The sequence below is a fragment of the Hyla sarda genome, chromosome 11, assembly GCF_029499605.1.
Source record: "Hyla sarda isolate aHylSar1 chromosome 11, aHylSar1.hap1, whole genome shotgun sequence".
Lineage (NCBI taxonomy): Eukaryota > Metazoa > Chordata > Amphibia > Anura > Hylidae > Hyla > Hyla sarda.
The window spans coordinates 49657986-49671503 of NC_079199.1; the positions used below are offsets into that span (position 1 = coordinate 49657986).

A 13518-nucleotide genomic window follows, 5' to 3' on the forward strand; every position below is an offset into this window, starting at 1 on the left:
ATATAAAACGTCTTGTACGCAGTGTTGCCAAAACGGAGCCTCCAGCTGTTGCAAAACAACAACTCCAAGCATTTCCGGACAGCCACTGACTTTCCAGGCATGCTGGGAGTTTAGCAACAGCTGGAGGAACCCTGTTCAGGAATCACTGGCGTAGAATACCCCTATGCAATCCCTAATTTAGTCCTGAAATGCGCATGGCGCTCTCTCACTTTGGAGCCCTGTCGTATTTCAAGGAAACATTTTAGGGCCACATATGGTGTATTTCCGTACTCGGGAGAAATTGCACTACACATTTTGGGGGGCTTTTTCTCCTTTTACCCCTTATGAAAAGGAAAAGTTGGGGGCTACACCAGCCTTTTAGTGTAAAAAAATTTAAAAAATACTTTACACTAACGTGCTGGTGTTGCCCCATACTTTTTATTTTCACTAGCGGTAAAAGGAAAAAAAAAAAAAAAAGACTCCCAAAATTTGTAATGCAATGTCTCCTGAATACGGAAATATCGCATATGTGGGCGTAAAATGCTCTGAGGGCGCACAACAAGGCTCAGGAGTGAGAGTGCACTATGTACATTTGAGGCCTACATCGGTGATTTGCACAGGGGTGGCTAATTTTACAGCGGTTCTGACATAAATGCAAAAAAAGAAATACCCACATGTGACCCCATTTTGGAACCTACACCCCTCACGGAACGTAACAAGGGGTATAGTGAGCCTTAACACCCCACAGGTGTTTAATGAAAATTTTTCAAAGTTCGATGGAAAAATGAAAAAAAATAAACATTTTCACTAAAATGCTGGTGTTGCCCTAAATTTTTCATTTTCACAAGGGAAAACTAGGAAAAAAGCCCCGCCCCCAAAATCTGCAACCCCATTTCTTCTGAGTAAGAACATACCCCCATATGTGAATGTAAAGTGCTCTGTGGGCGCACTACAATGCTCAGAAGAGAAGGAGCGCCATTGAGCTTTTGAAGAGAAAATTTGTCCGGAATGGAAGGCCATGTGTGTTTACAAAGCCCCCATAGTGCCAGAACAACGGACCCCCCACACGTGACCCCATTTTGGAAACTACACCCCTCATGTAATGTAATAAGGGGTGCAGTGAGCATTCATGCCCCACAGGTGTCTGACAGATTTTTGGAACAGTGGTCCGTAAAAATGAAAAATTGTATTTTTCATTTGCACAGCCCACTGTTCCTAAGATCTGTCAAACGCCAGTGGGGTGTAAATACTCACTGCACCCCAAATAAAATTCTGTGAGGGGTGTAGTTTCCAAAATGGGGTCACCTGTGTGGGGGGGTGGTCCACTGTTCTGGCACCAAGGGGGGCTTTGTAAACGCACATGGCCCCTGACTTCCCTTCCAAACAAATTTTCTTTCCAGAAGCTCAATGGCGCTTCTCCTATTCTGAGCATTGTAGTGTGCCAGCAGAGCACTTGACGTCCACACATGGGGTTACAAATTTTGGGGGTCATTTTCTCCTATTACCCCTTGAAAAAATGTAAAACTTGGGGAAAAAACAGCATTTTAGTGACATTTTTTTTTTCTCATTTACACATCCAACTTTAACAAAAAGTCGGCAAACACCTGTGAGGTGTTAAGGCTCACTGTACCCCTCGTTACGTTCCTTGAGGGGTGTAGTTTCAAAAATAGTATGCCATGTGTTTTTTTTTTTTGCTATTCTGCCAGCATAGGGGCTTCCTAAATGTGACATGCCCCCCAAAAACCATTTCAGCAAAATTTGCTTTCCAAAAGCCAAATGTGACTCTTTCTCTTTTGAGCATTGTAGTGTGCCGGAAGAGCACTTGACATCCACACATGGGGTATTTCCATACTCAGAAGAGATGAGTTTACAATTTTTTATTTTGGGGGGGGCATTTTCTCCTATTACCCCTTGTAAAAATTTAATATTTGGGGGAAAAACTAGTATTTTAGTGAAAAAAACAAAACAAAACATTTATACATCCAACTTTAACGAAAAGTCGTCAAACACCTGTGGGGTGTTAAGGCTCACTGTTCCCCTTGTTATTTTCCTTGAGGGGTGTAGTTTCCAAAATAGTATGCCATGTTTTTTTTTTTTTTTTTTGCTGTTCTGGCACCATAGGGGCTTCTTAAATGTGACATGCCCCCCAAAAACCATTTCAGCAAAATTTGCTTTCCAAAAGCCAAATGTGACTTTCTCTTTTGAGCATTGTAGTGTGCCGGAAGAGCACTTGACATCCACACATGGGGTATTTCCATACTCAGAAGAGATGAGTTTACAATTTTTTATTTTGGGGGGGGGGCATTTTCTCCTATTACCCCTTGTAAAAATTTAATATTTGGGGGAAAAACTAGTATTTTAGTGAAAAAAACTAAACAAAACATTTATACATCCAACTTTAACGAAAAGTCGTCAAACACCTGTGGGGTGTTAAGGCTCACTGTTCCCCTTGTTATTTTCCTTGAGGGGTGTAGTTTCCAAAATAGTATGCCATGTTTTTTTTTTTTTTTTTTGCTGTTCTGGCACCATAGGGGCTTCTTAAATGTGACATGCCCCTCAAAAACCATTTCAGAAAAACTCACTCTCCAAAATCCCACTGTCGCTCCTTCCCTTCTGAGCCCCCTATGCACCCGCCGAACACTTGACATACACGTATGAGGTATTTCCTTACTCGAGAGTAATTGGGTTACACATTTTAGGAAGATTTCTCTCCTTTTACCCCTTGTAAAAATTCAAAAATTGGGTCTACAATGCCAGTGTAAAATATTTTGATTTAGAATTTTCCCCTTCAATTTGCTGCTATTCCTGTGAAACACCTAAAGGGTTAACAAACCTTTTGAATGTCCCTTTGAATACTTTGAGGGGTGCAGTTTTTACTACAGGGTCATTTATGGGGTATTTCTAATATAAAGGCCCTTCAAATCCACTTCAAAACTGAACTGGTCCCTGAAAAATTTCGATTTTGATAATATTGTGAAAAATTTGAAAATTGCTGCTATACTTTGAAGCCCTCTGATGTCTTCCAAAAGTAAAAACAGGTCGACTTTATGATGCAAACATAAAGTAGACATATTGTATATGTGAATCAATATATAATGTATTTGGAATATAAATTTTCCTTATAAGCAGAGAGCTTCAAAAAGTTAAACAAAATTCTAAATTTATAATTTTCCATAAAATTTTGGAATTTTTCACCAAGAAATGATGCAAGTATCAACAAAATTTTACCTCTAACAAAGTAGAATATGTCACAAAAAAAAAAAAACATTCTCGGAATCAGAATAAAAGGTAAAAGCATCCCAGGGTTATTAATGTTTAAAGTGACAGTGGTCAGATGTACAAAAAAATGGCCGGGTCCTACAGTGAAAATTGGCTGGGTCCTAAGGATAGGGGATAAGATGTCAGACCACCGTGGTGCCACTGCTGGGGAGCCCCGGGATCTGTGCGTAATGATGGGCGATACAGGGGACGGAGCCGAGTGACTTCATGGCTCCGCCCCTCGTGATATCATGGCACGTCCCCTTAATGCAAGTCTATGGCAGGGGAAGTGATGACCGCCATGCCCCCTCCCATAGACTTGTATTGACAGGAGTGGGCCGTGACGTCACGAGGGGCGGAGCCGTGATGTAACGATGCTCCGGCCCCTGTATTGCTCGTCATTACGTGCAGAGTGAAATCGCTCTGTGCTGTAATGATAGCGCAGTGCCGCAGCGGGGATCCCGGGGCTCCCCAGCAGCGGCACCGCGGCGATCTGACATCTTATCCCCTATCCTTCGGATAGGGGATAAGATGTCTAGGGGCGGAGTGGAAGTGGAAGTCTAAGTGGAACTGTATGTTTCGATTTAGACATACTCCACAAGAAAAAAAAAAAATATGACTTGGTTCCATTGCATGACACAATATGGATGTATTTTCCCCAATAAGAATGTGGTTCCTTATGGAGACAGCAAACAGTATGTACAGCGGGCCTATATGCGCCAATAATACTGACTCAGAAACTTAGTACGCACAATACAGCACCCATGCATGCTGCCTTTTGTAAACCCACACTGTTCAAGTGGCTTTTTTTATTCACATCACAATTGTTTGAATAAAAACAAACAAATCAGTACAAATCTTGCATGAAAAAGAATGATTTATTACATATTTTATGGAAAATCTGATAAAATAGTAATCTATTTTGTCTGAAAACCACATTTGAACATAATGTACATGTTAAGTGAAAATAAATTACCAGTCAAAATAAACAAAGGATTGAATCATGAAATTTTTATCTGTCAAATATTGTCATTTAGCTTCAGTGGGTGGAAAGAAATTATTTATTGTCAGGTTGCCTTTGTGTACCATGCAAATGGAATGACCTAGTGGATAGCTGCTAAAGAAAATACAGCAGCAAGACAATACAAAATCAGATAATGCTGCAATGCATAGCATCGCAAGCCCTCCTCAACTGAAGTACGTATAGAGGCACAATATTTTCAGCATGGGCCACATCTAAACCTATTTAAAAATGTCACTTTTGTTTTCTAGATTTGACACAATACCATTCGAACAACAGGTTTCGTATTTTCTAAAAGGCATTATACAGAGTACAAGAAAGCATAACCAGAGTTGTCTCTCATGCAGTATGAACATAAACATTTATTCATTTACATAAAACACTTGTAAAGAATAGTAAATTTTCCACTGTTGTGCAATAACAAAAATACCACATTCTCATAGAATATTTTTTTGATGTATTAGTCAAATCATTCCATTTTTTTTGTACATTATTCTTTATCTAATATTCAAGTACCCAGGATGAGAATGAATCCTATCATGTCAATACATAAAAAAGGAAAAAAAATTATATGCAAATTAAACAAAAACATACTACAGTCATTTTTAGTGCAAAAATCGGAAGGACAGAAATTATACAAGCCAAAAACCATACAAAAATCAGAAGGACTTGTCTTAAGGCATCTCAGATGCTTAAGTACAGACAACAGAAAGGACTCCTTACTCCTATAATGCAGCAAAATGAGATGAGATTTTCTACACTGTATACAAGTACCAATTATTTTACACAAAATACCTTACCTTTAAAGTGCATGACTGAACCACTACATTTGGAGGAAGCCGTTTCTTCCCTGATGCAGTGAGTTTCCAGGAAAATAGGCATTCTCATATTATTACAGTGATAGGGCTCATGAACGAGATAGTATTATGCACCTGTGTTTTATAGAGTCATAGTACGGAAATCATAAAACTCTATGGACCCACAGTGTACCAGCACATGAAGGCAATGCAATGCATACCATATTGTGGTAGCTTTCTCCAATAGAAGCAATGCTTCCAAGGTAGAATGTGTGGGAAGATTTATCAAAACCTGGGCAAAGGAAAAGTTGACTAGCTGCCCATAGCAACCAATCTGATCGCTTCTTACAAATTAAAGAAGGGATCTGATTGGTCACTATAGGAAACTGGTCAACTTTTCCTCTACACAGGTTATGATAAATCTCCATAATGGTGCCTTACAATGGCAACATACATCAACACATTAAAGGATAATGCCGGGATGTAACAACTTATACCCTATCCTAAGGATAGGGGATAAGTGTTAGATTGCGGGGGGTCTGACCGCTGGAACCCCCCACCACACCCTGTGCAATCTCCCGAATGGTGCCCCGGCTCCCTGCATGGAACAAGCATTTTCGACCACATCACGAAGCTGCTGCCGACACGCCACCTCCATTTAGTTCTATGGCAGAGCTAGAGATTGTCGAAAGCAGCGCTCTGGCTCTCCCATAGAGCTGCATGGAGGGGGCGTGTAGGCCGCAGCTTCCTGCAGTGGTCGAAAATGCTTGTTCCATGCAGGGAGCCAGGGCACCATTCGGGAGATCGCTGGGGGCCCCAACGTTCAGACCCCCAGCAATTGTATATCCTGGAGTTATCCTTTGTGTGCCTCCATACTGGGTCCATAAAAGTGTGCATGAGCCCCAAAGGATCATTGTAAGCAAATATATAGCAAAAGCCACTTTTGGCTCAATCAAATCTATCCTTTACTAGTCTCCCCAAGTAGATGCCTGATGTCTAAATTAAGTTAAAACCACCTTCATGCCCCATGGTTCAACCTTACATTGCAGCCCCTTATGATACTATACAGTGGGTCACTTAGACCTTGTTCACATCTCCATCAAGGACTTTCATTGTTCTACTTGGTCACAGGAGCAGAACAATGAAAATAATATCAATGTGGTTGTGAACTATTTCCAGTGCCAGTAATACTACTGTGTGGTCAATGGGCACAAGCCAACTATCCTTCAGTTGAAACCTAGAGTAAACCTCTTTCAGGCATGAGGTATATATGTGCCCTACTAAGCACCTCAAGGCTTATCTACATCATCATTAGCTTTTAAATCGATCAAATACTCATCATGAAACAAAACATAGGCCTGAAGAAGAGCCGCATCATCAATCTGTAGGTGAAAGTTGTACATTTAATATATAGCTTAGTTACCATTCTGAAAGCTGAAAAATACAACACATTGTTGCTGGTTCATAGCTGGGAATTAGTGAAGCTTAAAATACAATCTTGTGATTTGGTCTTTGGCTCAGTTCCACTGAATAAACACAATGCACAGTAATTACACTTTCCAGCAAATCGGAGATGTACAACCCAACCATGATTCTACAGATATCAAGGGCAAAAAGATATTTAACCACATACTCTTTCCAGTAAGAAGATGCCAACTACATAGCTTGAACACAACACTATAAACAACAGCATTGTACCATTATATGTGTTCTGCTTTATAGTAATTCTAAGTTATTGACTAATTAAAAAGTTCAGTCCTTATTATAAAAACATTGCTGCTTTTTACCAAAACCAGTGTCACACCTGTCCTCAGATTGTGTGAGGTATTGCAACTCCCCATTCACTTTATTTTACCAAACTCAGACAGGTGCAGCGCTTTTTCAGCTATGTTTCCCCAAACCTGTCTGGCCCTATTAACCTGACAAAAATGATCAGATGAAATAAAATAGTGGAATGGCACTTCAGTAAATAGGGTAAACAACTTTAATACTGTAAATGCTTTTGCATATCCTTTTTAGGAGATAGATTCTCTTGCAGTTTATTGGCTACTGTGCATTGACACAGTCTCAAAGACTCAGGAGAAAATTTTTTTTAAAAACGTTTACAATAGACTATAGTAGGACGCTGTATATGTGTGGTGCTACATGACTGCAGCTGAGGGGTAGTAAAGGGGTTTACATAAATTTTAATTGTTATTGCCCAGGGTAAAAGCCAAGGTGGCCTAACCTGGGGCAAACAGTACTACTGCTAAAGGGGCTGAGTGTCCTGAAGGCCTAAAAAATCTAATACATTACATGACAGGCCTATTACTTGTTTTATTGGTTAGTACAAGCTACAGCTAATGGAAACCTGATGTTGGGTGTTATTGAGTAAATAGCTACCAAACATAGCGAACCACTGAAGGGCATTTAATGTCAATAGCGACTGCTGTTGTGTATGCAACCATAATACCCATCAGTCCTGACTATTCCAGATAATTCTAATCTTACTGTATGTACAAAGATTTAAGCTCAAAAGCAGTTCTGCAAGTGAAAGATATTCTGAAGAAATAAAGAATAGAAAAAAGTTGCCTAAGACAGTCAGTAAGGTCAGGAGTTTTTAGGTGCAAATTGACAGATAAAAGGATGACTTCCTGAACCACACATGTATTCTAAGGGTATCTTACTTGACAACTAGCAGATTTTTGGGTCCCCTCAGGCACCAGGGCCCAGGTGCAACTGCTGCCACTGCAACCCCTAATCACGCATGACAATTCTTGCAACATGTGACTAAATGCAAATGTGGTATTGGTTAAATTTAGAAATATCTGCTGTCTAACCCATTAAATTATATTAATTTTTTTAAAGGAAAAGAAAGTGGAGAACAAACATATCTAATACAGGTTTAAAGTATTATCATAATAATAATCCTAAACAGAATCTTGATTTTAGATCTTTAAATTAAAGATATCATTTTACATCTATATGCAAAATAAATACAAAATATACAGAAAAAAAACCCAAAAGAAATCAAAGTTGTGCTCATAATCAACATTAAAACAGAACATTAATAACAAAAAAAAAAAAAAAATTAAAGACCCATACAATTTACAATTCGTATGACCAAAAGGAGATTTTCAACCTCCTAAACAGCAGCAGATAGTGTAAATCAGTCAATGAAAAAACAAACAACAAAAAAACTACTGTATAATGAAGTTGGCAAAAATATTTTTTTTTTTATGGCCAAGCACTTCAGCTCTAGTTTTCCAGCATGAAGGAGGACATGTTAAATTATATTATCTTACATAAAAGAGATATTATAGTGAATTTTCCAAAACTCTCTCTGACCCTGCTTAATATGTTATAAAAAATATTATACCTTTACTAAATGATATTAAAGTTACTTTGGTACCTTTATGGGGTTCCACAATCTCAAAAAATTAATACCCAAAAAGGGATTGTCTCAAAGATAACCCCTGGATTGGTATCCTTGCACCTTCCAGGAATTAGTATTAGCTTAGCTAGTATTAGCTAATTAGTATTAGTATTAGCTTTGTTCAGCCACACATTTCCCATGCGTCCACCACAGCTCTTGGAAGGTAGTGGTTCTCCTTGGGAGACAAGCAAGTGTAGAGCAGGCAATGCTTTCCCAATGCTGGGGAAAAAAGTATGTAAGTTAGTTCTCCACATTAGCAAATCAAAGGAATGACCGACCCTGTAACATATGGACAGAGCTGTTCTACCAAAGAAGGAGCTATACTTACTTATCAACTTTCTAGTCTTGCTGATATAAGTGGGTACCAGGAAGGGGAAAATGATGTCCATATTTAAAGGATGATACAACTGCACTTAAAATCAGGGTTTTGTGTGCTGAATAGATCCAGAGGATCTAATCCAATTCTATATATAAACCTTATTTTCAGATACTGAAATTATGATGGGTGTTAAAAAATAAAACAACCATAGAAAACCATATTTTTGTATGATAACTTTAAATATATGACATGTTAGAAGTACATTTTTGTAATACAAAATTATTTCTTAAACTATGTCAATAAAACCGGATTCTCACACACTCTCTGTTGGTGCTTGGCATTATCTCATTGTTGGAATGTTTACAGTTCAGATACTTTCTGAGATAATGGAAATCTTTTTCAACAGTTCTGAAATCAAATAGATTTAATTTACTCAATTGAATTATGCCGTTCCAAATTCTGGAAATAAACCTTATCAGGAAGGCTTAAAGGGGTACTCTGCTACTCAGCGTTTGGAAAAAAATGTTCCGAATATTTAGAGCCGGCAGCTTGTGATTTCATAGCCCCGCCCCCTCACGATGTCACGCCACACCCCCTCAATGCAAGACTTGCATTTAGGGGTCGGGGCGTGATTTCATGAGGGGGCGGGCTAGGACGTCATGAGCTCCCGGTGCTGGCTCTAAGCATTTGGAACATTTTGTTCTAAACACTAAGCAGCGGACTTTAAAGGCTTAGGCATTTATATAAAAGAAATCAACGCTGATCTAATGGGAATGTCTAACCTGTATCCAAGAAACATAAACTATACAAAAAAATTAAATCAATTAGCTTCAGGGTAATGTGTTTTGGCAAATGATGGGTCACATGAGTTTCTTGGTACTAGTTTTCCCTACCTCTAATATTGTTTTTAAATTACAAAGAACTAAACTAGGAAAACATTTCTTTAAGTAAGTGCAATCTAGGTACAAGAAATATATATATGCGTGTCAGACCCATGAACATGAAAAATTTACATTATGTAGGTCTTGAATTTATGGCACATTTTTAAGCAAAGTCAAATCCTATGTTGAAAAACAAAAATATTCAAGTAAATTTGCTTCTTTGCGGATCATGAGCCATTAAACAGTGCTAGTTTTAGAGTAAACTTAACATTCATTTTGAAAAAAACAGACTTTGTGCATATGTGAGAACAGCAAGTCCTGCAGAAAAGCACAAGTACTTAAGATACCATACCAGAAGCCACATAAACACAGTTACAATGGCTATTGTAAATATAAAATAAAAATGAAATAAATAATATAAAAAAAATACAAAAAATTAAACAACATAGGCATCTTCCTCATCTCTGCCAAAGCTGGATTCTGGTGATCTTGAAGAGCTCGAGCTGGACTTATGTATGTAGTTTCTAACACGGACCGGTTGATGCGATTCACTTTTTGAGTGATTAGTCCTAGCTTGAGGTGCAGATGTCTGAATGACAGGAGATGGTTTCTTAGGGATGACCTCAAGGTGTCCGGTCGGGTCAATAATTGCGTTTATAACTGTAGGAGGAGATAAAAATATATTAAGCCATTAAATAATAACATTCGCTAAATAGTGACCAACTTACAACCAAGCACCAACAAATGTAGTCCTTTAAAGGATTTTATCAGTTTTGACGGAAAAGGCATATCATTCATGTGAAAAGCGCTTAAGGCTATGTATATAAGCGGAATTTCCCAACAGGAATTTCGCAGAGTAATTCCACCAGAAATTTCGCGAAATATACTGCACATAATGTTCAATGGGATTCCGCTGCATCCCATTCTGCATAAACATAAGACCTGTCTTTAATTTTACATATGTCCGTGGCGGATTCCCATTGAAGTCAATGGGGCTTTGAATTTCGGCAGACTTCTGTGTTTTGAGTGCAACGAAATTCTGCAAACCGGCAGGACAGATTTTGAGCAGAATGACAGACTTTCGCTGTGTGAACATAGCCTAAGTGTGTTTTTCATTGATCTCCTATCTATAGGCACAATGGGGAAGATTTATCAAAACCTGCCCAAAGGAAAAGTTGCCGAGTTGCTCATGGCAACTAATCAGATCGCTTCTTTCATTTTTCAGAGGCCTTTTAAGAAATGAAAGAAACTGATTGGTTGCTATGGGAAACTCAGCAACTTTTCCTTTGGGCAGGTTTTGATAACTCTCCCCCATTGCTTTTCTTGAGGAAAGGTCACCAATGAAAAAGCCACAGAAAACCCCTTTAAATCCCTACTCAATGTAGGCATATGAGTCAAGTGGGTGGAGTTCCTTGATTCCTTATATAATTAGGACCACCTACTGGACTCAAAAGCCCAAATGTGGAGGGGGAAAATAATAATACACAAGTTATACTGTATCTTTTCCCAAAAACAATACATTAAACTGTTCAGCTCCCGCTGTTCTGTAACATACTAGGTGCAGATCAGACAGCATGTTGAATATGACAAGTTCCCTTTGCAAATACTAAAAACATGTCTGAAACATGCATTTAGTACTTTTGTTAGTATTCAAGCTGTTAAATTTTGATGAAAACGGAACACATACCTTCCAGTTGTTTTTGAACTCTTCGCAAAACTTTCAGAATAGAACTGATTTCCTTAAAGAACAAGAAATATACATTGAGCAAAGTAAGACATTGCCTCAACTATTAAAGCATTTTACTGACTCAACCTCATGTGCTCTATATGATACACAAAGATTTCCTCAAACCTTCCACTGTGTACAACGAAGAATACTTGCATATCGTCTGGATCCCTTGTCTGGATTTTTTACACTAAATTAATTTAGATGTTTTTTAAATCAATGCCACCTGAGTTCTCATTTGTGAATAAGTCTTCGCAGCATAATTGCCCTGTGTAAAAGGGTAAGCAATCTGCCGACAAATGAGAAAACGCTTGCTCGCTGACTGGCACATTGCCATCCATTCTTCTGGACTAGTCTGGTGCGGTGTTTACATTGATGGTGAGCTGACCAGCAGTTTTTTGTTTTGTTTTGGATTAACTTTATTGAAAGAGGGGCAGATAAAGCAGACATGAGATGAAAGGGTCCCAACTATATTAAGTTGTATTCCCAAAAATGTTTCAGTCTTTGAGTCTATGATGTCAAGTTATAACTATACTGTGTAATATGTTTCTTTTACCTCCGTGTGCCACGCTGTACCTTTTCCATGCACTGGACCCACACATGGAAATGCTAAAAGTGGAAGTCTTTTTATTTTACAGTTGTCTCTGACATTTCCCTGCATTCCTTGCAGTCAGAGACAATATATCACAAGTCACATGGTCTCCAGGAAAGCATAGCCATGGTGAATCACCCACCCAATGGAGCATAGCTGTGCTCTCCTGGAGACCATGTGACTTATGACATATTGAGGGACATTTATCAATGTTTGCTTATGTATTCCTTTTTTTTGTACTTTTTTCTTTACTTTTTGTTATGTGTGACTTATTTATCAACTGGTTTCAGCCTGTTGATAATTTTCTTTCACGTAAGCAATTTTTTCTTTTTTACTTTGGTAGTAGCTGTTTCTGCTCCATGTTTGAGCTGGAGTAAATTTAGTAAATTTTTAACCTTGTTGCGACTTTTTTTTGCGCAGTTGCGACTGTCGCAGTTAATAAATACCAGACTACCCGTAGTCCATTTTAAAATTATTACTACGTAGTTAAGTTTTGGAAAACTTGCTTTTCTCGCTTTCCAGTCAAAATGTTGCACGAAAAATCACGTAGTCGCAGGTGCGACATTTGTGCGAAATTTTTAGTAGAAAAAAGTTAACTAAATTGCTTGATAAATGCCTGTCATTGTCTCTGGCTGCAAGGAATGCGGGGAAATGTCAGAGACGACTGTAAAATAAAAAGAATTGCACTACAGCACTTCCGGGTGTGGGTCCAGTGTGTGAAAGCAGGACAAAGTAGAGCAAAGAAATAATAGGAGCATTTTACATAGTATTATAACTTGGCATCATGGGCTGAGGAAATTAAAGTTACGGAGGAGTAGAAATTATCCAGCAGTGCTGGAGTCCTGGTTTTATAGATTCAACTGAGCCAATGTCTGCTTTGAATTGGCTTGATGAGAAACAGTGGAGATCACAGCAGTTAGTTCCCCACCAATGATAGCATATCCTAGCAATAATTCTAACTAATAATATTGGGAAAACCCCAATAAGAAATGGATACTTACCTTATTAGATGTTTTGAGTATTGGCACTTCATTTTCAGAGTTAATTCTTGCCTCTATTTCCTCCCAACTTTTCTCTTTATTTAAAAATAAAAGTCTGGAAAAAAAATGCAATATTTCAATATGTATTTGAAAAATATTTTATGTATGGTCATGGTTAAGGCAAGAATATACTTACTTCATTTTTTCAGTGAGTATTTCAGTATTGCCACATATTGTATGCGACAGTTGCGATACAGGATTCAACATGAGATTGTCAAATATCACCTGCAATATAAAAGGGTTAGTTACATAGTTTATAAGCTTGAGTCCATCAAATTCAATCTAAAACCCTACTGTGTTGATCCAGAGGAAGGGAAAAAAAAAAAAACATGAGGCTGATGGCAATTGCCCCTTGACAGAGAAAAAAATCCCTGGAACAATGTTCTAGTCCCTGCATCAACATGTCATTCAACTAGGCATCAATGTATAACTGTTTTGTGATATTTTACCTTTCTGCTGTAATGCTGAATTTTTTTTCAAGGGTAGGATC

General features: G+C 38.3%; 1 protein-coding gene across 16 annotated transcripts in view; it reads right to left on the minus strand.

Annotated features, from left to right (window-relative positions):
• Positions 1–4096: 4096 nt before the first annotated feature.
• The window catches only part of CEP170B (centrosomal protein 170B), a 162604-nt gene continuing 153182 nt past the window's right edge, over positions 4097–13518 (minus strand). For all 16 annotated transcript variants that reach the window (XM_056546565.1, XM_056546564.1, XM_056546566.1 and 13 more), the window contains 4 exons: positions 13165–13253; positions 12990–13083; positions 11358–11409; positions 4097–10330 (listed from right to left, as the gene is read on the minus strand). In XM_056546565.1, coding sequence (XP_056402540.1) covers positions 10107–10330; positions 11358–11409; positions 12990–13083; positions 13165–13253 — 459 coding nt within the window. In that variant the 3' untranslated portion in view covers positions 4097–10106. The remainder of the gene's footprint in view (positions 10331–11357; positions 11410–12989; positions 13084–13164; positions 13254–13518) is intronic.